This window comes from Electrophorus electricus, chromosome 10 (assembly GCF_041902795.1).
Source record: "Electrophorus electricus isolate QZ-2024a chromosome 10, ASM4190279v1, whole genome shotgun sequence".
Taxonomy (NCBI): domain Eukaryota; kingdom Metazoa; phylum Chordata; class Actinopteri; order Gymnotiformes; family Gymnotidae; genus Electrophorus; species Electrophorus electricus.
In genome coordinates, this window is record NC_137506.1 from 19,716,467 (window position 1) to 19,743,047 (window position 26,581).

Below are 26,581 nucleotides of genomic sequence, written 5' to 3' on the forward strand. Positions count from 1 at the left end.
TTACAGTAATGTGTCTGGTCAATAGTGAGCTCAGAGCAGTGGCATGAAGTCACTGTTGTTTTTGAAAAAAGAAAAAAGACATTCTTCTCATCTAAGGAATGATGAACTGGCCTGCACGCCATAGCTGAATCTAGCCGAGTTCAGCTTATGCCAGTGATAACAAGCCTATTGCCAGCACTCTTCATAAGCAGACTGAGGTTCGGAGTATCCTCAGACATAAACCTCCATCACACACACACACACACACACACACACACACAAGGTACTAGGACCTGATCATCCCAATCATTTATTGGAATGTGAAATGTTGAGGTTCTTTCACCTATATATTAAACCAACAGCAGGAAGTTTCTTCAAATTAAATAGCACTTCCATATATATGTATTCCAAATGTTCAGATATGAATATAATAGAGCTCTTTTGCAGGGTCAGATGTAGCAGAATCTCCATAACCTTACAAGTTGCATATGTGTGACATGCACTATATCACAGTACAGGCATCATCTAAACTAATGGAGAAGGCAGGAGAACATTATGTGTTTGGCAGGGAGCAATTTTTATAAATGTAGACCCCTTACTAAAGACATTTGTGTGCCTATGGAACTGTGTGTCTATGGAACTGTGTGTGCCTATGGCTGTGTTGACACATCTGCTCTGATATATGTGTCCATAGCATTTCTCCACACTCTCAAACAGAATAATATTTAGCCAGCCAATACTGTCAGACAACAGAGCTCAGAGTAAGCCAAGCCATATCACTAAATTTGTGTGTGTGTGTGTGTGTGTGTGTGTGTGTGTGTGTGTGTGTGTGTGTGTGTGTGTGTGTGTGTGCATAGAACAGCTGGACAAGAGAACATGACTCTATGTCTTTCCTGAAAACAAATGGGCAGGTTGTACAAATATGATGTTGGCACTGAAGAGAAAAACTAGAAATGCTTTCTCTTCCATGTGCGGGCTTTAATTGTAGCCAGGCTGCACAATTAGGCCGCACAGTTTTTCTTCTCCCCATCTGGAGGGCACAGAGCCAGCTGATGAGGGAGCCCTGCTCTCTAACTTCAGCTGGGTCCTGCTCCACATAAGCCGTCTGCCATCCCTCTTCAAAAAAGGGTCTCTTAGCAGTTCTAGCAGAAGGAGTCTGATCATAGGTGGGAAAAAGCCAAGGGCTATAGTGAACCCACAGCAATGGGATCCAGACTTTAAATTAGGGCAGTAGATAACAAATGAAAAGAATGATTTTCATCAAAGGGAAATAATTGTTAATCATTCTACCAAAAGAAGACGTTTTCAGAAAAAAATATCTGTGGCTCACACGTATCTCAAATGTGTCACTGTGTTCAGTCATCAAATGTTAGTGAAAAATCATATGTAGATGAAGTAGAAGAACATATCTCAAATGCTAGATGCATCTTGCCCTGAAAACACATCATTTCATTTCACTGTATGCTTGCATATGGTTGAAATGATAAATAAAGAAGGCTAAGTCAAAGAACAATTTAGCATCTTTATGAGAGAATTTTTATGGGAGAATTTTTAGTAGCAAGTAATGCAAAGACAATGCATGTTTAGGTCGAGCAGTAAAGTATTGCTTTCTAGGTATTGCTTTCTAGGGCCCTCTAGGGGAGAAGAGTCAAAAATACAGTATTTTAAGGGCAACAGGAAGAGATACCACAGAAATGCACAGCCCTCTGTTGGTGAAGGGAAAGGAGGACCATAGGCAACAGCTTTCACTGTCTATTCACAATGTGCTCCATGCAGAGCATGCAGTCTCTGACCTCCATCCTATGAGCTGTCCACTGTATTGATTAAACAACAAGAGGTTTGGCTTCTATGTTGCTTGGATATAATGACTTGTAACATTTGCATTAAGGAGCAATGAACAATACATACCATAATAAAAAAGTCATCTTCATTGGTGGAAATGTTGTGCTTTTCCACCCTTCATCACCGTGATTTTCACAAGCAAAGAGGAGTGAACTTAGGAATGCCCATAGTTATTTCAAGCAGACTAGTACATATCAGTGACTCTACAAATATTGAACTGCTACCATTAACCTCAAGTAATTTATTCGAATATGGATCCATAATATGACTTATTTAAAAGGGTCACAAATCCCACACTGTGATTAGAATCATGAGCGATAACTACAAAGTTATACACTGAATACAAAATGCTTTTATTGTTAAATAGGCAACACGTCTACACAAGAATTAGGTAACTTGCAGGAATCGCACGACTAAACTGATGTTTCATGGTACAATACTGCGTTCAACAACCTTGTTTGGAACTACATATGCCACTCCCAGCTTTCCTACCAACCTGCCCATAGTTTGTAGGCTTCACCGTAACTAAGCCAAATTCCAGAAAGATACCATCACCACCAAAAACTACGTGATTCAAACTAGCTGACATCATCATTATCCTGTTCATATGTCTTGGTGTACTGTGTGCTTTACTTGTACTGTGTACTTTACTACAATTTTAAAGCTCTCTATAGATAGTGTTTGCTGGGAGCTTACTCACTGATGGTCAGTGAGCTCAACTACTGGTAAAAGAGCTCTGAGCTATTAACAGTGAAGCTGCCAAAGGCCTTTGTGGAGGCACACTTAGCTGAGAGACAATTCTCTCCCAAGCAGGAGATTGTAAACTGAGTCTGTATTATTTACTGGTTTATGTTTTGGCAACCTTTGCTTTTCGTTGCTAAAGCATGTTTGTTCTTTTCACCTCATTTTATGTTTCGTGATGATATTTAATATACTGGCCTTGTTTTTTCAGGCCTGTGGGAAGTTGAACACAATCATCAGCGATGGGGGAGACTATGAAAAAAACCACACCAGTCAGTTTATTTGGCATCATGCAGACTTCAGTTGCATTTTTCTTTTGTTCAGGCAACTAAAGGTTTGTTCTTACAAGAACTTTTGTGTGCCTGTGTTTTGGAATGTCATGTCATAAAGTAATAACACAGGCTAATCAGTAGAAGAAATGTTTCTTGTCATATACAGTTTCACTGTAACTGCTTTAGGTCAGTTTTGCGAATTGTATTTGCTGAAGCATATCCACAAAAACACTGTTCTTTTGAGTCTTTTTATCATTCATTAGTGAGTGTCCTCACTTTTTAACAAAGGTTTTTTTTAGTGCATCCTGGTTTTTTTTTTACCCATGACTTCCTATGGCTTTACCTGTTTATTTAATTACACACCCCCACTCCACGAGTTGATTTGTGTTTTTTAGTGAAGTTGTGGACATGCAGCTCTATATGTACTGCAAACATGTAATGATCGTTCTCTTTACTGCATGTGTTGTCCAGTTTTTATCTTGAGAAAACTTCTAAACAAAGCTGGAAGCAGATATCCTGTACAGAGTCTAAATGACTAGTCTGTTTGTTGTGAATTAATGTTTATTAGTTTGGATTAGAGGCCCCTGCTGGCATGTCTCATGATGGTGTTTGCAAACATTTTAATATACTGTCATCTTGTACATTGTTTCCTCATCAAGTACAAGGAAGTGTTTTCCATATGCAAATATACTGTAGTCAAAAACACAACTCCTTAGTTACAGCTTGTTTTACCCTAATGTGTTCTTATCATGAGTTAGCCCCAACTCTAAATCCAACCCATTTCCCTTTATGTACAAAAATATCCAGAGTTCAGGTCACAGTTCATATATGAAATCAAAATAATTGGCCATCATGTTAGTTTTGTATTGGAACAACTGACAAGGCCATTTACATTGCACAGTCTACTATGTGTGGTAAGGAATTTATCATCTCAACTATTTATAACTTCTGTCTGATGTTATACCTCAGTGTAAATCTAGAACATTCAGGGAACTGTAGTATGAATAAATAGCTATTTAGTGCAAACATTTTAAACACAATCAAATATATGCACTTTTATGCCCTTTAATGAATAAATATATGCCCTTTAACGAATACATTTGTACTAAATATGTATTCGTTTGAATCATTTTAATAGAATGGCAAAACAGTTTCACTGATGATGTAAGAAGGGTGACCCTGTAACAGTAGGCTGCTGTTGTTGATAAAGGATCTGTAGACAAATGTCAGAGGTGGCAACTGATGTAAAACATGAGGTAAATGATGCAAATGGTGCTTGAGGAGACACTGAGCTTATTTTTTCCTCTAACCAATTATGCAGAATAAAACATTTACATAATATGTTAGCAAGAAAAATAGATCTGCATTAAATAACTCTGGAGTATGATTTTGAAAATGGATTTACAATGTCTTGGAAGTATGCAAATACTGAGAACCTATAAACTAGTTATATTCAAATATTAGTTCTTCAGTGTGCTCATTGGCAGTGTCTCTTAAACTGTTAAGCCTTTCTTTGGTGTCATGGGCTGATAGGCAAATAGCAGTGAAGGAGAGCACCTATTTGAGAAGTTCAGCCAGAGTAGGCCTGTTCCACGAGGCTGTGTCCTAGGGGTGCTCAAAAGGAGATGTGAGGCTGGGTGTGTACAAACCAGCTCACAGAGAACAGGTGTACAATTTTACATCTATAAAACATTAAACTCATGTATTAAACATGGAGGAGTATATCTGTATATAATTGCTGTATAAAATATGAAGGTACATCAAATAAACATATATGAAAATAAGATGTACAAAAACATAAAGAAAGACCTATACCAGAAATCCTGTTTAAAGTAATCCCCACCATCTTTGACCTTGTCCTGAGAAATGCTTAATGCAATTTACATTGAAAATGAGGATGGATTTTCCTGAACAGATCCACCAGTGAACTTGTGAGCAGGAAGGTACAGTTCTGAAGTCTGCTGGGAGGAACGCCCAGAGATAAAGTTTCTCTTCCTTAAGCACCAAATATCTGCCATAATCTTACAGAAATGGTTTCTAAACTTCACTCCGATGAAGGCGTAGAGGATAGGATTCAGGCAACAGTGGAGATAGGCCAGGTTCTTGGTTACAGACAGAGCCAACAGGACCTGCTGTTCTGACTCACAGCCCCTCTCTTTGAACAGCTTGATGGTGTGAATAAGGACCACGGCATTATATGGGAGGTGGCAGAGGATGAACGCCAGGACGACTGCCAGGACCACACGTACCGCTTTGTGCCTCTCATAGTTCCGCGCTCTGAGTAGAGTCAGTATGATGCTGCAGTAACAGAAGCTCATCACAAGGAGTGGTGTGAAGAAGCCCACAGCCACCTGCAAGCTGGGCACCAGGATCTTCATCAGCTGTGCAGTGCCACTGGTCGCAAAACTATAGCTGCATTCAGCTTCCGCAGTGCTATTTTCCACATACAGGTCGTAGTAGATGAATGTTGGCATGGATAATCCAATGGCAAGAAACCATATTACGGAGCAGACGAGTCTGCTGTATATGTGAGTTTTAAAGTGCATTCCAATGGAATGCCTCGCTTTTACAATGGCGATGTAGCGGTCTCCGCTGATGCAGGCCAAAAGGAGCATGCTACTGTAAAGGTTGAGACTGTAGATTCCTCTTAGCAGCTTACATGCCCAAGTGCCCATACTCCAAACATGTTGCTCATTGTATATGATCAGGGGCAAGGCCATAATAAAGAGGAGATCTGCCAAGGCCACATTTACTAGATAGACATCTGTCATGGTCTTGGCTTTTTTATAAAAAGCATATGTGATGAGGACCAGAACATTGCCCAGTAGTCCAAGGGCACAAATGAAGGAGTAGATGTAGGTCTGTATTGTGACCACTTGCTCATAGTTACTTCTCAGATCACATGGTTCTACATCATAGTATTCCATGTCATCAATATATTCATCATCAAAATCCATCTCCCTTTACCTGAAAAGAAAAAAAAGAGCGAATATAACAGTGAAACTGGTAAGTATTTATCTATCACTTTGTGATAGATGATTTTTCAAGTGTCACATTGCCCCAAGCTCTGTTATCATGAGTGTCACAATAACTGGAATTTTGTGGAGCCAGTTTGATTGCACTCACGCACCAAGCAAGACAAATAAGCATTATGACTCACAACCTGTCTTGTCATATCTATGTGATCAGTTGATTTGCTGGATGACAAGAAAATTATTTGTTTCTTAGAATGAGATGGATTTGAGCAGGCATTAGTATTGTCAAGAATGAACGTCATTCATAAATAATAACTGAACAGGATACAGTTTTCCCCAAGGTTTAGTGTTAAGATATAGTTTTTGACGAGAAACCAACAAAAATCTTAACTGTGACTGTGAAAAGCCCACATACCATGTTTGGCCAGAAGGCCAGTTTCAGGTGCTCTAATGAATACACCAAGAGACCCATGCCTCAATCATGCAGGCAGCTTCCATGTCTCCTGCACAAGGATACAATGCTCGTTCCACAACTTTTCCTCTATCCCGGTTTTTCCATGGAACCCACAAACTGTGTATTAAAGATTGTTTTGGGAGGGATTTATTTGCTTTTTGTTCTTTGCTTTGATTATTCATTCATATTCATTTTTCATCACAAGTATAGCCACCTTCGTCCATATTCACACCTATGTGAACAGTTTGTGCTTCTGAAACTGCTGATACCATCAGATATCATTTCACCCAAACATGAACATGAACATGTATTGATACAACAGGCCTCTGTGCCTTATCTCCTTCTAAAAAACAATGGCTGGGTCGTAAAGCTCACACTATAATGCAGCATATTTACTGTGCATACAAGGAACATGGTGATTAATGTTGATTAAACTGGCTGATGAATATAAATGTTTTTCACTCTCCTTATTATTTTTGCAAACCTTTTTAGTAATATTTTTTCATGATGCCATTCAAAATTCTGTTTAACAAGTAAATGAAATCAAAGGAATATCATTCTAGTCTAGTTTTCTATACATTATATAAAACAATATACACCAATATATACACCAATAAAAGCAATGATTATGATTTGAGTATATAAAATATAATGGCTTTAATATGCATTTGCTTGAGTGATCAATATTTGGTCCTGTCAGCATGCGACAGTGATGACCTAAGTAATAGCAGCAGAATTTATTGAAGCTTTAATGTTTGAGTTAGGAAATACTGCAAGAGTGATATAACTCCCCTGGAACTGGCTCTGAATTTATAATGCGCAATCCACACATACTTTCTACAATTTTGCCATTAGTGAGGAGGGACGATGATGATAATTTAACAGGGTTTGTTGTCACTTCACTAGCCTGTAAGTCACAGTAATTCCTGATCATTTCCATGACACGGTTATTTCATAAGCTATAAAATGTCTGTGAACAGAACAAAGCCCTATTGTAAATCACTCTCAACAAGAGAATCTCATAAATGCTGTTAATGTAAATGCTAAGTTTTAAATAGCCTGTTTAAGTCTGTTTTTATAAGACACAGTAGTTTCAACAGAGTAGAATTATGGATTAGAGTAGAAGAATTGATCATTTCATTTTGGTTTTATTTAGTTATGAGTATGTATGCATATAATTCAGCAAAGCAAAGGATGTCAATACTTCTGATTTTAGCAACATTAATATGACTTTACTTTAATTTATCAAAAAGTACAGCTCTAAGATTAATAAACATTTACCATACCTTCCACAGGCTTAAGTATCCCTCTCTTTTTCTTGAAGAATAAAACATAAAAACCTCACTGTTCTGGATGTCCCTTTAAGAGTTTAGCTTTAGGGCTCCTCAAATGTTGAAAACACAGTAAGACAGGCTCCTGTGATAAGACAGGTACTGCTGACTGCTGATCTTGGGTTTTCATCCACTGCAACTATTTTCATGTGCTGAGGCTTGTTGTCCTGTTGCTAACTTCCTGCCTGTGCTAACAGTGTTCTTAAAGTTAACTGCAGCTCTCCACAGTGTGCAGCCCTTCATGCGAGGCTCTTTTCAATGGTAGTTCTGAAGAATGATTCATTTTTACATGCACTTTACGGATGTAAAGTGAAGTCTGTTCACTTTACAGACTTCAGTAATAGTCATCCTGTTCATCACAGTAGACAGAAACAGTCTCCATGTTATTTGAAATCAGTGGTGAGCTGTGTTTTTGTTTATACCTCTGTGGAATGATGCATTGATGTGGTGATAGCAAACTTATTATGGTGCATTCAAACATTTTTGCCTCCAAAAACAAAAGCAGAAAACTCTCTTAAACAGAAAGAACCTTCAATGCAAATAGGAAGATTATGCCTATTCTTCTGTTTGAAGTTCCTTTAAGCACATTACAGCATGTTGTACCTCTTTCAAAAACAAAAAAAAACTATATATAACATGTTCCTATGATACATTATTTTACATTTTTCAACTTTTGCCAACACTGCCTTCCTGAGTTTTACTTTTATATTTACAGTAATTAGCTGATGCACTTGTCCAGAGTCACTTACAACAGTGCTTAGTCGTCTCCAAGAAAGAAATCCTTAAAGGCTACTAGTATACTAAGTCCGAGCACCATTAAGATGGAACCCTGTCAGGAGGAATGCCGTCTCTAGAACACTATCCGTCTTTGTGGCACTGATATCAATTAAACATCTAAAAAAGGCATGATTAAAGAGGTGAGTGGCATTCTGTGCCCCAAACAATGCAAGGAAGGTACATTTAAAATTGCTTCTATGTTTGTGACCTGACCTGCTTAACATAGATTATTTTAGAGAGGGTCTGTTAGGGCTACATGGTTAGGGCAGAACATCATATACTGCCTATTCTATGGAGGAAAATGTATTTGAAAATGAGCTGAGCGAGCCAGAGATGAGGAGGTGTTATCTTTCATTACTTAAATCCAGCAGGCAACCAAACATGTAAATTTGTACTGTAACTTTTCTTTATTTTCTATATTCAGGTGCCTTCTGCTTTATTTAATTCTCCTTTAAATACTACTTTGTAAATAATTATGTAAACAACACACTGATACAACATTTTTTTAATCTTTGCACATTCCTGCTGTTTTATTTCATTGTAGACTCCTTGCAAAAGAACTTTTGGCTCATCCCAACAGACAGCTGAAAAAGAGAATTCCAGGAAGTCTGTCTCAAAAATTGATGAAGGACTGGAAGTTGCCATGTGCAGGCATGGCATTGTTTTGATGGCAATGGAAACATTCAGAGGGGAGATTTATGTTTACCCTGTATATCTACAGAAAGGCCTTCTCCCTCAAATGTTTCTTTTTTTTTGTTGTTTTGTTCAGATGTGGTATGTACTGAAGCAAATGTTTTTGTCTTTCATCTTTAACATTTTTTTTCCCCTCCTGGCCAATTCTAGCTTTGAGGGTGAAGCCTTGAGGGTGGTAACTCTGAATTAAAACATTGAGAGCCTGTACCTTGGTGTCAAGCAGAGGAAACATTGTCTTTACCATCAGACCGGTATGATTCCTTATTATTTAACTATTGTTCCCTTTCAGCCAACTTGGTGTTTCTTTCTTTCATAATATACTTAACATAAAATACATATTAATATGGTCTTCTGTTATTCAGGTCTGTATTTTCTGTGTTATCGATCAAGTAGATTGAATAAGTAGATTTTTTTTTCAGACAGCAATAAGAGACATCAGTTGCATCAGAAAATGGCAAAGGAAAAGGTGGTTTTATCTTCGGTTATGAAAGAGCTGAGTGGTCATGTGAGCATTACTCTTCCTGCTGTTGAGCTTCTGCTGACTGAACTGCCTTTTCATGCAAGTCGTGGGCAATGAAGCACACTAAGGACTTCACAACATTGTGTGGAGGAGCTTGAACAATATAATTGCCCAAATACACCAGAGTAAGATATCATTCAGTGTGGCTCTTCATGGAGAAATGTTCTCCTGAGAGATGTTGTGCAAGAACAGAGAAGAAACGAGTCAGAGGTGGAGGGGACAGCCAATGAGGATTAAATTGATGCATCATAAGTACTGTAAGATGCCAGTTTATGTACACTTGATACCCAAGTCACTCATTTTGCTTAGTTGAACACTGTGTTCAACTAATGCTCAGTTGAACACTAACTGAAAAGGCCATAAATAGAAAACACTAACTACTAAAAATTATGGTCTGTCAAATGTACCACACATCAGTCCAGTTATCTATACCTTAACATATGTACCTTTTGTATACTGTGGTCCCTGTTTATTAGGCACAGGTACAACCTTCACACAAATTGTGAACCATACCTGGTTGAGACCATTATTCATTTGAGATTCAGTTTTTTTTCCACACAGCCACAAAAAAAAAAAAAATCAGATTTGTCACTTCATGTTAATGTGAATTGCCTAAGATGCATACAAAGGATGCAATCTTTTGTTCTCTGAATCTTACTGACAGTTTAGTTTTGTTTATGAAGTCATCCAGGTGGGGTTTACTTTTGATTTGTAATGATCAGTCTGCAGTTGTATATGAAGCTTGTCTAATTTACATAGAATTTGCAAAAAGGTATAGATACTTTGACAGTGTTGGGCAGAGAATACAGCTGCAGGTGTGTTTATCCCCACTGCTCCCTCTTGCTCTTTCGCTTTCTCTCTAAACACAATGCTTTTGTCTTTGCATTATGTTGAATGGAATTATTTTTTGCATTTTTATCCATTCTTTTCATTGTTTCATGTTCTTGTAATCCCAAAAATACTTGCATTACATTTTATAATTTGTACTTTTGAAATTTATTGTGGTCTTTGTTTAGTTTTTGGGATACATTACATCTCATTCTGAATGGGTGTTTTTCATACATATCTAGATAACTTCTTACACATGTAAGTCAAATTTCACTTTGTAACTATGAGCAAACATCAGACAGAGTTGTAAAACCACCTGCAGTCATATTTATTTATTTATTTAAAATATCTCTCTATAGATCGATAGATGTGTGTAACTACACTCATATAATGTAAGCAGCACCTTCCAAGCTTGTATGAAAAGCCAAAAAAAAGGTTAAAAATGAGGTTTATAGAATACGTTTTGGTCTTATTCTGAATTTTGGTACAATTAATGTGTTCTGATCCCCAGGTCAAATAAAATGTAATTTTAATATTAAGTTACTGACTTCATTAAAAACACAATTTGGGACAACATGACGCTTTTGGTGGTTCACATAACAGACTAGGGTTATGATCGGATTTTTCTTTTAAATAATTGTCTGCATTTTTGTGCTCAGATGGCAGAAACATGTAAAGGAAACTCAGCCAGTGAACCTGTTAACGCTGAACAACTGAAAACGGGTACAAAAAAACCGTGTTTCATTACAGGTTCCTTTTGGACGATAAACTGCGCTCAAGCTATCCGCGCTTTGTTGATTCACGGTCAAGTCAGCCGCGCTATAAATTTGAATGTGCATATATGTGCGAATTTACGATATTTTGATGCTAATCGCAAACTAACGCTCCTTAAAGAGACAGACGCGTTTTTTGTTTTTTGTTTTTGTTTTTTTGTTTTTTAAGAGCTTTGAAGACACGACCTTTTGCATTTAAAATTACGAAATACAGTTTACTACACTGAAGTAGTTTACTTGCATCATTACATTAAACACAATTGGTAATATATTTAGACAGCTCAATAAGCATTGTGCAAAATGCTTTTTTTATATGCTTCTCAAAAGCATATAAAAAAGACCTTGATTGCCAGCCAAAACGGGGGTTATCACTAGTGAAATGTTGCAAATGTGCAGCGTATGGGGTACTCCACGGCTGAAAAATTCCACTGCCAACCAAGTGGTGGCACTTGCCTATCACCAGTTTGAAAATATTCTACTGCACCAGTTTTTAATAAATCTATATTGAAGCCTTTGTATTTGTAATGATGTTTACATGCCCATTTACTTCAGAGAAAGTATGGTTATAAATTGAAACATAGAAAATGCATTTTGCACAATGCTTATTGAGCTCTCTAAACATATTACCAATTATGTTTAATGTAATGATGCAAGTAAACTAGTTCAATCAAGTAAACTGTATTTCGTAATTTTAAATGTAGTAAAAGTGCGTATATTGATCAAAGCTCTTCAAAAATACGCAAATGTCTGTTTCTCTTTGCTTAGGGGGCTCCCATTAGCTCGCGTTGCGCAGCGAAATGTTGTAAAGTCGCGCATATAGCCGCATTCAAATTTAAAACGCGGATGATTTGACCGTGAATCACTAAAGCGCGCATAGTTCAAGTTCAAAGTTCAAAGAGGTTTTATTGTCCTTTCAGCTATATACAAGTACACAACAAAAACGAGACAATGTTCCTCCAGGACCATGGTGCAACACAAAACAACAGTGCAACAGACAACATGCTACACAAGCGCAAACAGTCCAATATAGTGCAATATAGCTTGACCGCTGTGACAAGGCAACACCAAAGCATTTGACAAACGTCTCACTCATGATAATTGAGGCTCTGCAAGGGATTTCTTTAACCAATTTATTCATAGCGATTTTTGATTCCGTCAGTCTGTAATAAATTATTTAACTTTAAGATATTTTGAGGTCACATCGCATCTTTTCCTGCTGATACGTATCGTCAAAGAGCCAAAGCACTACAATACCCATGTGGCTGAGACTTGAAAACCTAGCTTGTGCTAAGTCCTGTAGTTCAAACGTTAATACGAACAATGCCTGAAAACTTATTATGCTAAATTAAGTTGTACACTATTATCGATTAAAAATGTTTCAGAACAGCACAAGTTCAAGTGATAATGACTTTACCTTATCACAGGTAGTACAACTATCACTAGTTTGTTATTTGTACAGCGTTCAAACAGAACACAGAATAGTGCATTTGCTCATCGAGACTATGGCGCCTCTGTTAATGTTGTATGAGTGCCTCTAAGATTTACTATGACTTTGTAGCATGTCTCCGTTACAACAGCAGGTATATGTCAACAGGCATCGCTCATTCAGGAGTTTGGACACAATAGTTTTATTAGCTATGTATCTCGGACATTTTCTTCTTCATAGAAATTAGAATAAGCGCATGTCGCCAATCGCGGTTTAATTAATCATATGAATGAAATAATTAGTTAATTAATTTATATGGTGCCTTTCAAGGTCGCTTTACAATTAACACACCCGATGAGAAGCGGCAGCCAATTGTGCACAGAGTAACTTACTCTCAAACGAAAACCTCAGCCCCCTGGGGGACTGAATCGGGTGATTCATCCCCAGGAAAAAGCATCATCCAACACTGGCCAACTTTATTATACATGCAGAGACACACACACACACCAGGACGATTTATTTGGCAGTCAAAAGAACATGTAAATTAAAATATTTAAAATTTAGGCCTAAACTGAAAATATAACGTAAATCACATAATGTTCTATTTGATTACAAATATGACGTTTTTATAAGCGTTTTAACTATTACGAGGGACCACTCCAAGAAAACACCTATCTTGTATCTAAATACCTCAGTTACATGATGGTACGTAAATGTCTGATTGGACTACTTGTGGTCCAGTCGCTTTATGGACCAATTAGAGTAAGACACGGCAAGTTTCGATTCATAGTTCAAACTCTACCAAACATAGCTAGTCAAGGAAGACGGAGCTATTCGTACAGTCAGTGGACAGCAATCAGTCGTTTTCAAGTTACGCTCGCAAACATGAAGCTGTTAAATGGTATGTTCTCCTCATGGACTTTGTTAGGATTTACACATTACTAGCAAGCTTTGTTAACCATAGTTAGCTAAGCACAGTGCTACTTTACAGATGACATAACATTTTTAATATTTAAACAAGGTTAGCGACTTGGACCACTTAGTGCAAAGTGTCTTAATTTTACCCAGCTAGCCAGCTGACTTGACGCAAGCAGTCTGCTTTATTGATACACGGAACATTTGTCAGTCTGTGATTGTGTGTGTGTGTGTAATATCAGTTGTACTTGGCTAGCTAGCTAACGTAAGTTAACAACTAAAAGCTAACCAGCTGATTAGCAACGTGTTTTGAATGTTTCCGTCTTCGACTTCCCGCAGGTGTCCTGGCGTCTACCCTCTTCCTTACTGTGCATGGATTCTACACAGCAAGTGACGACGTGATGGAGCTTAGTCCTTCTAACTTCAATAAGCAGGTGCTGCAAAGTGACAGCATGTGGCTTGTCGAGTTCTATGCACCATGGTGAGTCTTTCCACACATTTTTATTAGTGAAAAAAAAAAATTTAGTTTATTTTTATTAATGTAGCCTTGCCATGTGCTTACTGTACCACCGTTGCTCCCGGAGATCACGTTGGAATATCAGTTTTTAGGGAAGTTTTCTGTAGAATGCGTGACTGGTATAAGAACAGGAGCAGACCTATTGTTAGAAGTGTGCTGCAATTTGAAGTGTGAACTTAAGCAGAGAACTTTGTCTCCACAGGTGTGGTCACTGCCAAAGACTTACACCTGACTGGAAAAAAGCTGCTACTGCTTTAAAGGTAAATGTCCTACAGCTGTAAACTATGGCTGAATTTCTAAATCATGTGAAAAGTGTCCTGCCATTAATTTTGAAGTAGCACATCTGCTTATGTGTGTGTCGGTGTACAGGCCATTAAATTGGCAGAACCCTTTTTTCCTCATTTCCAGGGTATCGTTAAACTCGGAGCAGTGGATGCTGATCAGCACAAGTCGCTTGCTGGTCAGTATGGAATCAGCGGCTTCCCTACCATAAAAATCTTTGGAGCCAATAAAAATAAACCTGAGGACTACCAAGGTAAGCATTCCATTATGGCTAGATTTGTAACCAGGCCTACCCATGATGTAACTACCACATTCTTTTCTGTGTCAAGTACAAGAGGTTCAGCATTTGCTCTTCCACATTTGCTTTGTGGAAGTTACATTTTTTTTTCTTCTTTCTTATTGCTTTCTCCTCTTGTGAGGTGGTCGTACAAGTCAGGCTATAGTGGAAGGGACCATGACAGCTCTGCGCTCTTTGGTGAAGGACCGACTCAGTGGATGGACTGGAGGTTCTGGGCACAGCAAACAGGCATGCAGGCTTCTGTGCCTCCTTCACATCTCCACTCAATGATCTAAACACATTTTTCATCATGGACCAGACATTTTTGTTCAGGGTCCAGTTAACCATTGGAGATTGTAGCTTAAACCAGTGTAAACCATAGTTGGCCATGTGACCAAAATATGCATTATCCATTCCTTAAGTATACTTCTGGATTGTGTTGTGTGTATGTACTGTATGATGCTGTTGCTTAGAGTGTGGGAAGTGACCCTGGATGATGTTGTATTTGCTGTGTGCAGAGAGGTGGAGAGAGTGGAACAGGCAGTAAGAAGGATGTGGTAGAGCTGACTGATGATAACTTTGACAAGCTGGTTCTGAATGGGCATGAGGTATGGATGGTGGAATTCTTCGCTCCTTGGTGTGGCCACTGCAAGAAGTGAGTTTGGACCAGTCCCATCCTCCCAACAATATTTTGCTTGTTTTTAGCCATTAGTGGAGATGGCCAGCAGTCTCTCATACATGTCTCTCATATGCGCCTCTGTTCTCCAGACTTGAGCCAGAATGGACTGCAGCAGCAATAGCGGTCAAAGAACAGACAAAGGGCAAAGTGAAACTGGGTGCTGTGGATGCCACTGTACATCAAGGCCTGGCCAGACGTTATGGTGTAAGGAGATCAGCGTGGAAAAACACGCGCCCTGAAAATGTTGATCCAAATCCAAATGCAATCCATGACCATCTTCACACTTTGAAACGTGAAAACATTTAGTTAAATTGGCTAATATTTGTTGCTTTCTGTTCAGATTCGTGGATTTCCCACCATTAAGATCTTCAGTAAAGGAGAAGAGCCAAAGGATTATGATGGAGGAAGGACTCGGCCTGATATTGTGGCCCAAGCCATAGAATTGTTCTCTGCAAACGTTCCACCTCCTGAGGTGCTTGAGGTAGGTCATCCGCCCAGCCACCTTCTGGAGCTCTGAGCACATGCTCTACCTCGAAGAGTGTACTGAAAAATAGCAGAGGTATTCCAATTCCACTTCTTGAGGTGCAGTTACCTATGGATTTTTCACCTTTACCTAAGAGTCTAGTGTGACCATATACCCAACCACTTACCATAACTGTTCGTTTAACCAGTGATTTACAAAATCAGGACCAGATTTGGATTCGATGTGCTGAGTTGAGTAAAAGTGCAATGATGTGTTCAGAGAAGAGCATGCTCATTATAACAGCAGAATCTTGTGAAGTGTTGGAGCTTAAGTGCTGTTGCTCTCCTTAGATTATTAACCAGGATGTTTTCAAGAGGACCTGTGACGATTACCAGCTTTGCATCGTTGCAATACTTCCTCACATTCTTGACACAGGTACCTGGCTTCACACTGGAACAGAGATGCAGCAAATTACAGCGCTTACTGTACTGTACTTTCAGACCAGCCCCACCCCACATCATACCTTTCTCACACTACACAGAAGCATATTAGTACTGAGACTTTCAAACCTTTGTCCCTTCTTTTCACTCCTTAGGTGCATCAGGTAGAAATGGCTATTTGGAGGTGATGAGGAAGATGGCTGACAAATATAAGAAGAAGACATGGGGGTTAGTCTGAATCTTTTATTTAGTTGTCTTTTTAAATGTTTTCTGTTTCTGTGAATAGTTTTATTCGGTTTCAGATGTGTTCCTCTCTTGCACACGGTGTGTGTGTGTCTTTCTACATTTCTTTCTGTCCAGCTGGTTGTGGGCTGAAGCAGGATCTCAGGCAGAGCTGGAGTCCTCTCTGGGCATTGGTGGGTTTGGCTACCCTGCTATGGCTGCAATCAATGTTCGCAAAATGAAGTTTTCCCTGCTGAAGGGCTCTTTCAGTGAAACGGGCATCCATGAGTTCCTGAGGTTTGTCATACATGTACATTTATTTCTGAACATTGTGCCTAAAATGCAGCCAAGTATGCATAATGTTCAGTGGGCATTGTTTGTTGTAGAGACCTGTCCGTTGGCCGTGGCTCAACCGCACCAGTTAGAGGAGGGATACTACCGACAATCCACACTGTAGAAGCCTGGGATGGCAAGGATGGCCAGGCAAGCACATTTTGGAAACTGAGCTACCAGAGTTATCATCTCTCAGATGATCATTTGTTATTTCTGTCCATAATGCTTGAATGGATAAAAAATGACTGCTTCAGTATGTAGACTTTTGGAGAATCTGAACACCTTGAAATCAAATGCACACACATTTACAGAAGTATTTGTACCTCATCTATATTTATTAATTAATTTTTTTTCCCCACAGCTGCCCATAGAAGAAGACATTGATGTCAGTGACGTGGAGTTGGATGATTTAGAAAAAGATGAGCTGTGAGGTGGGATGCTTGTGAAACAAAGAAAATATAGACCTGGCGAAAGCCTGAGATGTTCTTACATCTGACATCAGGCTGGTCTCAGAATTCAGTGTAGGACTAATGGCATGCACTCTCTACCTGTTGCAGTGCCTTAAACATGCTCATAAGCCTGTCATTGGATATCACAAGCTCTGCCACTTTGTACACAGCTCTCTGACTCTCAGAAATGTGCAGTAGAGTTTCTTCTTTTTATTGTTCCAGGAAATTGATGAACCTGATATTGGCTTCTTTGTTTTGCACATTGTCATGTATGTATGTATGTATGTATGTGTGTGTGTGTGTGTGTTTGGTTTTGGGTTTTTTTACTTATTTATATTTGGTTTGATGTCATTTTTCCTTTATTACTACAGTTTTATCATTTGGCCTCTGGATTGTGCTAGAAAGCAAGAACTGTGCCTTGGAGACCTTTATTATTTATCGGGGGCAGAATTAATTGTAGCCACAGCAGTTTGGTATCCTAAGTTTCTGAGGTTTGTAAAATGTGTTTTTTAAAAAATCCTTGCGAGTCCAGCTCTTGTCAAACTGACATGCTGAGGTGATGGGGGGGAGTATTGATACAAATACTATAAGCAAAAGAAAGATCATATGCCAGGTACTTTGGTGGGTGAATGAATAGAAGTGGTGATCAGACATTGAACTTTTTACAGCTCTTGTTGCTAGTGTGAGCTGTAGGCTTCCTAAAATCAGTCTCTGTTAGAATGCTGGGTTTGTTTAATTTGTTTTGGCCAATAAAAAATGACACCCATTGGAATATATGTATCTCATTTCTGAAGTTGGTTCCAGTCACGTGATGAAGTGAAAGTCTTGTTGGTCTTTAAAATATAGAAATGTAAATAAATGCATATTTATATAGATTTGACTGCTAGCTGGATATCACTGAGGTAATGTTGATGGGGTAACAGATGTAGGAAAAGTACTCCTGTTGTCCAGTGTTAGACTGGAGGTTATCAGGCCCCACCTAAAAACAAGAACATACATTTTAAATCCAACATGCTCTGGGCAATCTGTCAGTGGCATGCAGACATTACAAAGGATACCCCTTCTGTACCACCCCCCCATTTTTGTTGAGAAGCCTTTTGTTATCCCTCTGGAAAATTGTGTTAATCAGAATTAACAGTAAACAGACAAGTAAGAACAGGCATTACACAGAAAGGTGTAAAGGGTGCAAACTATAAAATGACTTGTATAATAAAATGAGAAACATTTAAAAAAAAAAGATTTAACAAAATTATACACAAGTTATTGTACAATTGAAGGTATTGCACAGGAACCATTATATGGCAGCATTTATATAAATACTAATATTGGCAGTAGGTATAGGGATGATGAGGTACATGGCAAAAACTGCACATTAACAATAGCTGCATTGGGTGAATTGACATCTAAGTGCTTGTTGTATTAATTATAATGTAGAGTCTGATGCTTTGCTTGGGGGCAATGCTGGTTGTAGAGCCTAACAGCAATAAGGAAGAAGGAGCTGTAGTATCTCTCCTTTACACATCACAGGTGGAGGAGTCCATCGCTGAAGGAACTGCCCTGTGCTGCAACTGTCTCCTGTAGTGGGTGGGAGATGTTTTTCCTTAAGGATGCCAGCTTGGCCAGCATCCTCCTCACCCAACTACCTCCACTGAGTATAGTGCACAGCTCAGGACAGAGCTCGCCTGCATGATAAGTTTGTCCAGCTTCTTCCCATCACAGTTGTGACACCACTTCCCCAGCAGAAAATTCCATAAAAGATGAATCAATGTCACCAAGCAGACAAAGAACAATAAAAAAGTGAGTGCACCCTGTATTCCAAAAGCTTTTCTTGAGTCTCAGTCCAGTTTATTGTTCAGATAAACACCCAGTTACTTAGAGGTTTGATATTTCAATGTCCCTTCCCTGGATGTTCATTGGTGTAGGTGGTAAGAAATTTAACTTGCAAAAGTTCACCACCAGCTCTTTAATTTTGGTAGTGTTTATTTTGAGGAGGTTCTACTGGCACCAGTCAACAAAGTTCTTTGCAAGTTCTTTCCCTGTCTTCTCCATCATTGCTGCAGAGTATTGTCTTTGACACAGTCCAATCAACCTTTAGGCTTCTACCAAGAATTGGTGCTGACGCCACAAAATCCAGGACCAATCACAAGAAACAGTGCTGCCAAGAATCTCCGACCACCGGTCAATCATATCCCAGTCCTCTTCCAAGAATCCAGGAGGATTATGTCATGGTATCCAGTGAGAGTGATTTATGAGAGTGTTGCGAATCGTTTGCCCGCTAGGCAACCTTTTCTTTCAGAGCATCTCAGAGTCTGCATGGCAGCAGTTAAGATATTGGACTAGTAATAAGAAGGTTTTTAGGTTCAAGCACAATCATTGCCAAGTTACCCTCTAAGCAAGGCCCTTAACCCTCAGTTGCTTGAACTGTACATGTTGAAAATTGTAAGTTGAAATGTTCTGCCACTCCATTCACTATAGTGCCAGCTAGAATAAACTAATGAATTTATTGGCCTTCACAGCTACCCAAACAGGTGAGCATGATCTCAGGCATGAAAAAGGTAAACCTCTAGTCCGCGGGCAGCTGCCGCAGGGTCCAGGTGGGCGAAGAGGGTATTGAGCTGCTCTCTCAGCCGCCTGGCATACTTTCTTCTCTGGCTTGATCAGGACTGCTTGGAAACTGACCGGCAAGCCATACCTGACAGAACGAGCACCCAGTCATGTATGCATGTATGTTTACAACAGAGCCTTGCTATAGCATTATGGAATGTTGCTTTCAGTCATAAATTCTACCTGAGAACTCTGAGAGCCTTGGCATGGATCCAAGGGATGAACACTTCCTCAAAGTTCACTTTTAGCCAGCGCACAAATGTTTCCTGTTGGAACAAATCTTAAGTTACTGTTGGCCAAGGATTTATTGGTTTACACTATATCATGCAGGTCATGCAAAACAGCCTCACCACCTTAAGTAACATGTTAAAGTGAATGTTCTGTGACTCTTACCTTTTTGCCTACAGGGTTTCTCATTTGCCTATTGCTGTTTCCAAAATCTGTACTCACATGCTGTTCTTTCTTCTCGACTCTCAGGCAACTGATCTCTTGTTTTTGCCTTTTTGCTTCTTCTAAGTTGAATTCTCGCACTGTAAACCTATGAGGATCCAAAATGTTTTCCATTTTTCACAAGTCAGTTTTTTAATAGCACAAAGGTATGTGATGAAGTGGCCATTCTCACTTTAAATTTGCTTTAAAATTGGCTTTAAATTTGCTGACATCTTTCTTGATGAGCGCTACTGTGAAAATTATTGCATCCTCCTCCTCTAATAGTGTCCTGTGGCACAAAATGATGATTTAAAATATTTATAACAAGATAGGGTATCCTGGCAAGCTTTACCAGTATACAGGCAGATTAAGGGCCATGTGGTGTATTTTAATTTTTTTTTTTTCCAACATTTAGATTAAAAGTAGTTTTGTACTTGATATCCAACTAATAACTTTGAATAGACTCTGTTGCTATCGATAGGTTTTTATGAAATATGGGATAAACATCCATAAAAGTCACCAGTATGTATCCCAATACATGGTGAACTACAGGTGATGTGACACTGTCTACTGAAGAAGAAGGAGTAAAGTGAGCCAATTGGTGCCATTGAGACAGACACTGGTTTCCAGACTGTGGTGAAACAAATTCTTGCTTTCTGTCAGTGACGTTGCCCTAATGTGGCTTTTACCTCCTAATCCATGGCTAAAGATTAGCTGTGCTGTGGTCTCATGCCTGGCAGATTATGTAGCTAGGCTACTCCACGAATGTCAATAACAAACCTGCTGGAGTGAGGAACCACAAACTCTGACATGGATTCATAAGTGTTCTCCCACTCCCCAATGCTTTCTCTGAAGAGACAATAATAATATCTATCTAATCTCATATCTAAACTCCTGAGAGCTAAATGAACATGTAGTACAAGCAAACAAAACTAAGATTACCAAGACTGACAAAACCAAACTGACCTTGACACCACCACCACTAACGTAGTAAGATACTCTGAGTTGAGGACCAAATCCTCCTTCTTCACAATGTGAGTCAAAGCGTGGGTCTGCAGGCACCCCCTGATGGTTCATAACAGTGGAAATCACTGATGTGTTATTTTTTGCATTGGTTGTACTCTTCATGTGAAGAAAATAGGATTGTGCAAGAACTCTGCTTTTTTCTCAAGGCATTGCATACTGGCTTTCACATTATTGTATGCAGCAGTACGTGACTTCAACTCCGTCTCCACCTGAGTCACTTGCTGACGTGCGCACATACACGCGCGCGCACACACGCACGTAACCACCAACACAGATGCGTGCACACACATCAATACTAACACCATTAAGCATATGATAGCGGGTTTTCGTTACATCAGTGAGGTCAGTGTAGGATATCTAACTTTAGGATAACCTCAGCTAACAGATTGAGAGACAGGGCAGTGGGGTACTTGGCTCTGTCCCATTGGAACATTGTCATATATGTAGTCAGGTCCACTGAAATATCAACCAGTGTGTTATGGGAGAAAAGAAAAATTCTATTCTTATGCACTAAACCCACTTCAGCACAGCACAGCACCCAGTGGAAGGAATATGAATGACACTACATTCTCAGTCTTAAAATTCAGACAGTACTTTTTTTCTCCATGGTAAAAAGTTTACAATGAAAATTAAATGCTGTAATGGTTAGTCCTGACAACTGTCATATATCAGAAAAAGAGAAGAAAACAAAACACATGAACACATGCATGTCAATTTTCTAATGCATGCCACTTGCAATACCCCATCAAGCCTAGAAATAAGGTTTCAAGGGTGGCTGTGGCACTTTGTGGTGGGCTCTGTGCTCTAATGGAAGTATGAACAGATTGATGCAAGTGCAAAATGTTTGTGATGTGTATACAATGTGTATATAAAAAAAATAAAGCTGCACCTCTTTGTACCTGAAGTCAACAATCACATAACACATTTAATATAATTGTCATGGGCTAAATATCATAAAAACATATGCTAAGCTTTGAATTAGACTACACTAAGCAATGTAATGTGTATCACACTTATAGGCCTACTAACAAGTGGCATGATAACTATTCTGAAATATATATAGTTAACCATGGGACGGCCTTGTTGTGGTGACTGGAAACTGTGCAGATGTCAGAGGCCTGCTGCCTATGTTTTTAGCTCCACTTGTGCAAAGGGGTTTGTGTTCACAATGATTACTCCCTGCACAAACCTACCTCCACTTGCTGATATGTTCTCCATGAGGTTGTCACTGGACTCTTCCATGATCTCTGCCATACACTGAGAGGTCTTCCGCATTACTATATGAGAGCACAAGAGACACTGACTTTAAAACTCGCTGTTATTGTTGTAAACCTCAGGTTTCCCAGCCTGGACATTTTCTTTTTTTACAGAAGACTATAGAAATATATAGTGATCACTATAATAACCCAATTAGAACGGCAAGTACTTTAGCAAACTAATCTATAGTTTGTACCTTGAAATATCTGCAGGAAGCACTGTGATTTTGAAACAGAGAAAAGTTGGGAAAATGCAGAGCACAGTTTCCACAACACAAGCATGCATGGAACATTGTGAGACAGTATCTGATATAGGACACTGCTGGCTTAAATGTCTCAGTAACTGAGAAAGTTGCCTGTGTGTTTTTTCCCAGATACTACAGGGTTTCAGAAATGTGTGCTAGGACTCACTACAAGGATTCATTACAATGAAATTGGCAGCAAGATGGATATGTCTCATGAAATAAAACCCAGTAAAATTAAACTCACTTCCTTAGCTCAGGACTACATAATAATACATCTGCTAATCTTAGATTCTTGCTTAATAGAAGTCTAATTCAGAAGACAAAACTAGAATGATTAATGTATGATTGACGCTGAGGCTTTATGTACTCTCAGGTTTGAATAAATATGCCAAGATTCTTCAATGTTGAAATAGACAATCAATTAACCACCATAAAGATGAGATCAGCTTGTGTAAATGAAATTGGAGGCTTGCTTGCTTGTTAAGAAATACAAGCTAGCCGCATTTGTGATGTTAATGCAATTTCTATTTTAAATAAATTCATAGAATATACTTACACTTCTACATAGGAGTCCAGACTGGAGAGGTCATCACACACATCCAGTAACACATCTAGGGTGCCTAGCTGGTGAGACATGCTTCATATTCATACTTAAACATGTAAGACATTTAAGAGAGTCCTATGCATGTGAGGGATAAGTGACAACTCTGGGGACATCCAATGCTGTAGGGACTACAGTGGTGAATATTCAGGTACATGTAAGTGGGGAAAAAAAGGAAGATTCTAGTCATTTTAAGAAATTAAGTATAGATCTGTCACTACATTGGTCAGTGACTTACAAATTGAAAACTGTTACTCAGGTATGGAGTCCCACATGCAGGTCTGTAATAATACTGTAAAAGTAGTATATACCACATAAAATGCTTAAAAATATATATGTAATATAGAATTAGCAAGTGCATTTCTTCCTAAAATGATCATGCGTAATATACACATATATACTTCATATTAAAAATGTATCTGTAAGGTGGGCTCGAATCCAGGTCAGCTAGGTGATGACACCAATAGCCTACTGGGTGAGCAACCATGCTCCAACAATGGTGGGCCCATGTGCAGGACAGTTAGATCTTGGATCAGGTAAAACAAAAGGAAAAAAACTACACACCACGCCGAGCATGGAAAAAGGGAGAACAAAGGACGCTACGGGAAGAAATGGCAACCCCCATGCACCAGGGGAAAACCAAACTAAAATTTCCCAAACAAAATGGGGAGGAACTTGAATGGCTAAGGGAAGCCTCGGGAGAGAGACAGACTCAAGAGGGGAAAACTGGAGAGATGTGTAAAAACACAAACACCCTCACAGACAAGAAGTGAGGTATAGCACGAGGGCTCATAGACCTCAATACGTGAAGTTACCAGCTAGGAGCTCAAAACTTTAGCAAAGACCCAGCACTGAATTACTGGGTCACTCTGCTTTTATAAGGTCTAACCCAGCTGTTGGGTGTTAAGCCTGATTAGTGGCGTGGTTGACTGCTCAGTTTGCTAGGGAGCATAAAGATTGGACTCTGGAGTAATGGAAGAAGTTCATGTGGTCTGATGAGTCCAGATTTACCCTGTTCCAGAGTAAAGGGTGTATCAGGGTAAGAAGCGAGGCGGCTGAAGTGATGCATCCATCATACCTATTGCCTACCATACAAGCCCGTGGGGGCAATACTATGATCTGGGGTTGCTGCAGTTGGTTAGGTCTAGGTTCAGCAATGTTATGTGCCCAAAGAATGAGGTCAGCTGACTACCTGAATATGCTGAATGACCAGGTTATTCCATCAATGGATTTTTTCTTCCCTGATGGCACAGGCATATTCCAAGATGACAATGCCAGGATTCATCAGGCTCAAATTGTGAAAGAGTGGTTCAGGGAGCATGAGACATCATTTTCACACATTGGATTTGCCACCAGAGAGTCCAGAATTGAACCCCAATGAGAATCTTTCATGGAGAAGACTTTGTGCAGTGGTCCAAATCTCCCATCAATACGAGATCTTAGGGAGATTATATATATATATATAATGATTTATTTCACTAATAGTGACAACCCAACACACCTGACCTCAAGAAACACAAGGTGCTGTTATGACCCTGACTTACCATATGTGTGTTCAGTATGAAATTAAGTGGTTGCTTATCCAAGTTTATCTTATGATATCTAGGCCTAATTGTAATGACTAATTAAAAAATAACAACAGCCAAACAGCCAAATTCAGCATGGTCAAAAAGCATTTCAGTGCGTATGATTTAGACCTTAAGTTTAAGGATGAGGAATTGGACACTGGCTCCCAGGCTCCCTTTGGATGCTGCCTGTTTGAGATCTTCCAGCACCTGAGTATTGACATTGTCACAAGGCACTGAGACCAGCCAGAACTCGGTCATGATCTCTTCACCTACTCGGACAACTCTGATTTTTCCTTGTTCAGAATATTTGATTATAAAAACTTGTGTTTGTCATCTGTACTTCTGCAAATTGAGGAAAAACAAATTGTGTGGTCTGAGATTACCAATAATCAGTAATATACTACTGCTTGCAGTAATGTACTGCTCTGTATATAGGTAAGTAGGACGAATAATTCTACATGAGGTGTTGGATTTAAAAAAATTATCCTCAGTTCAAGATAATAACATTACTTATGCATTACAGAGTTTGAAACACAACTAAAGCTTTAACTGACGCTTCTAACGACTTTCATTCTGAAATCAGCAAGAGTATATTTTAAATAACTCCACACCGATTAAATATAAACTTAGGCATTATTTCAAAATGTTTTGTTTTTAAAAATTTGGTTTAAATTTGGTTTAAAAACCAAACTCATATGTTAGATTAGCTATAGATTGTTGCGCTTCAGCCAGTATCGTACATCCTAATGAGAATATTTTAAAATAAAGCAAAAAACCACTGATTGTCTTACATTCACGATTTAAATGCATAGTAAAGATAACCTACCCTAGGCAATTAGTTAGTTAACCTAGTCTTACGTAGGCTATAAAGGGTAAAGACTTTAAACACAGCCATTATTACTACAGTTCATCATGTGTAAAAGCTATAAACCTCCTACCTTACAGTGAAAGCTTCCAATCTGTGACATAACCAGTAACATAAATGCAGTAAACTAACAGGGTCAGAGTGTGTTTATTAACTACAATATGTGGGCGGACGGAGTTAACATACCACTACCACTCCTCAAGATCAGCACCTACATAGGAGGGTGGATCATCCTGGCAGGTTACAAAAGGGATTTAAGTCAATTCGACGGATGATTCTAAATTAATAGTTCTACTCCATGGAAAGTATTCGTTTATATGCACAATAGGCTACATGTAATCCTAACAAAACTTCCTGAACAAGGGAAGTGCATCACTTACTGCCAAACCCACCATGATAACGAAATCGTAAAAGAGTTACCATGACAACGAGAAGCTGCAGAGCGTTTTGTCGGCGTGCTGTCAATATACCTTGCGTTTTAAAGTAGGCTCTATGAATAGGTTAACCTAGGTAGTATAGCAAAAATATTCCAATAGTTTCTCATCATTAGAAGGCAAGAAGAGTGTAACGCAATAACTTTTTTTCATCAACAGTCCAGAGTCCAGGCATAAATCCAGCCTCATCAGGCACCGTGTATTGATGCTCAGTCAGTAGCTTAACCTAATTAAATTAACATGAACAAAATACGCAAATGTTGTGATTGTAGTCGACCATTTATTTATTTAATGTTCCAGTAATTATCCTAGTGACCATTTGATATTCGAATTGATAATACAATTACACTTAGCTACTTTAGCTA

At 38.9% G+C, this 26,581-nt stretch overlaps 3 protein-coding genes across 3 annotated transcripts; 1 reads left to right on the forward strand and 2 right to left on the reverse strand.

The window, feature by feature from the left end:
* Positions 1-3,389: 3,389 nt before the first annotated feature.
* On the reverse strand, positions 3,390-7,710 carry ccr6b (chemokine (C-C motif) receptor 6b). The gene is made up of 2 exons (XM_027015355.3): positions 7,550-7,710; positions 3,390-5,801 (listed from the first exon to the last, which is right to left on the reverse strand). Exon 2 carries the CDS (start codon positions 5,789-5,791, stop codon positions 4,715-4,717), a length of 1,077 nt encoding a protein of 358 aa, XP_026871156.2. The 5' UTR covers positions 5,792-5,801; positions 7,550-7,710; the 3' UTR covers positions 3,390-4,714.
* Positions 7,711-13,389: 5,679 nt separating this feature from the next.
* Positions 13,390-17,954, forward strand: LOC113580652 (protein disulfide-isomerase A6-like). The gene is made up of 13 exons (XM_027015338.3): positions 13,390-13,512; positions 13,866-14,007; positions 14,246-14,303; positions 14,452-14,578; positions 14,745-14,851; positions 15,121-15,257; positions 15,371-15,485; positions 15,622-15,762; positions 16,095-16,179; positions 16,340-16,412; positions 16,545-16,703; positions 16,793-16,889; positions 17,101-17,954. The coding sequence occupies exons 1-13, from the start codon at positions 13,497-13,499 to the stop codon at positions 17,167-17,169; spliced, it is 1,326 nt and encodes a 441-aa protein (XP_026871139.2). The 5' UTR covers positions 13,390-13,496; the 3' UTR covers positions 17,170-17,954.
* Positions 17,955-18,071: 117 nt separating this feature from the next.
* Positions 18,072-25,175, reverse strand: atp6v1c2 (ATPase H+ transporting V1 subunit C2). Its single transcript, XM_035532916.1, is given in 15 exon segments — positions 18,072-18,167; positions 19,750-19,830; positions 19,832-19,880; positions 19,976-20,058; positions 20,243-20,330; positions 20,415-20,510; positions 21,002-21,070; positions 21,188-21,286; positions 21,377-21,470; positions 21,611-21,724; positions 21,995-22,051; positions 22,441-22,524; positions 22,701-22,722; positions 23,313-23,372; positions 25,047-25,175. Coding segments are annotated over 15 exon segments (1,221 nt in total).
* Between the last annotated feature and the right edge of the window lie 1,406 nt (positions 25,176-26,581).

Bases quoted from the DNA above. Each gene is read 5' to 3' on its own strand.
- LOC113580652 (XM_027015338.3), top strand. The intron at 15,486-15,621 runs GTAAGGAGATCA...CTTTCTGTTCAG, and splicing joins GCCTGGCCAGACGTTATGGT to ATTCGTGGATTTCCCACCAT. The intron at 16,180-16,339 runs GTACCTGGCTTC...TTCACTCCTTAG, and splicing joins TCCTCACATTCTTGACACAG to GTGCATCAGGTAGAAATGGC.
- ccr6b (XM_027015355.3), bottom strand. From the start codon at position 5,791: ATGGATTTTGATGATGAATATATTGATGACATGGAATACTATGATGTA.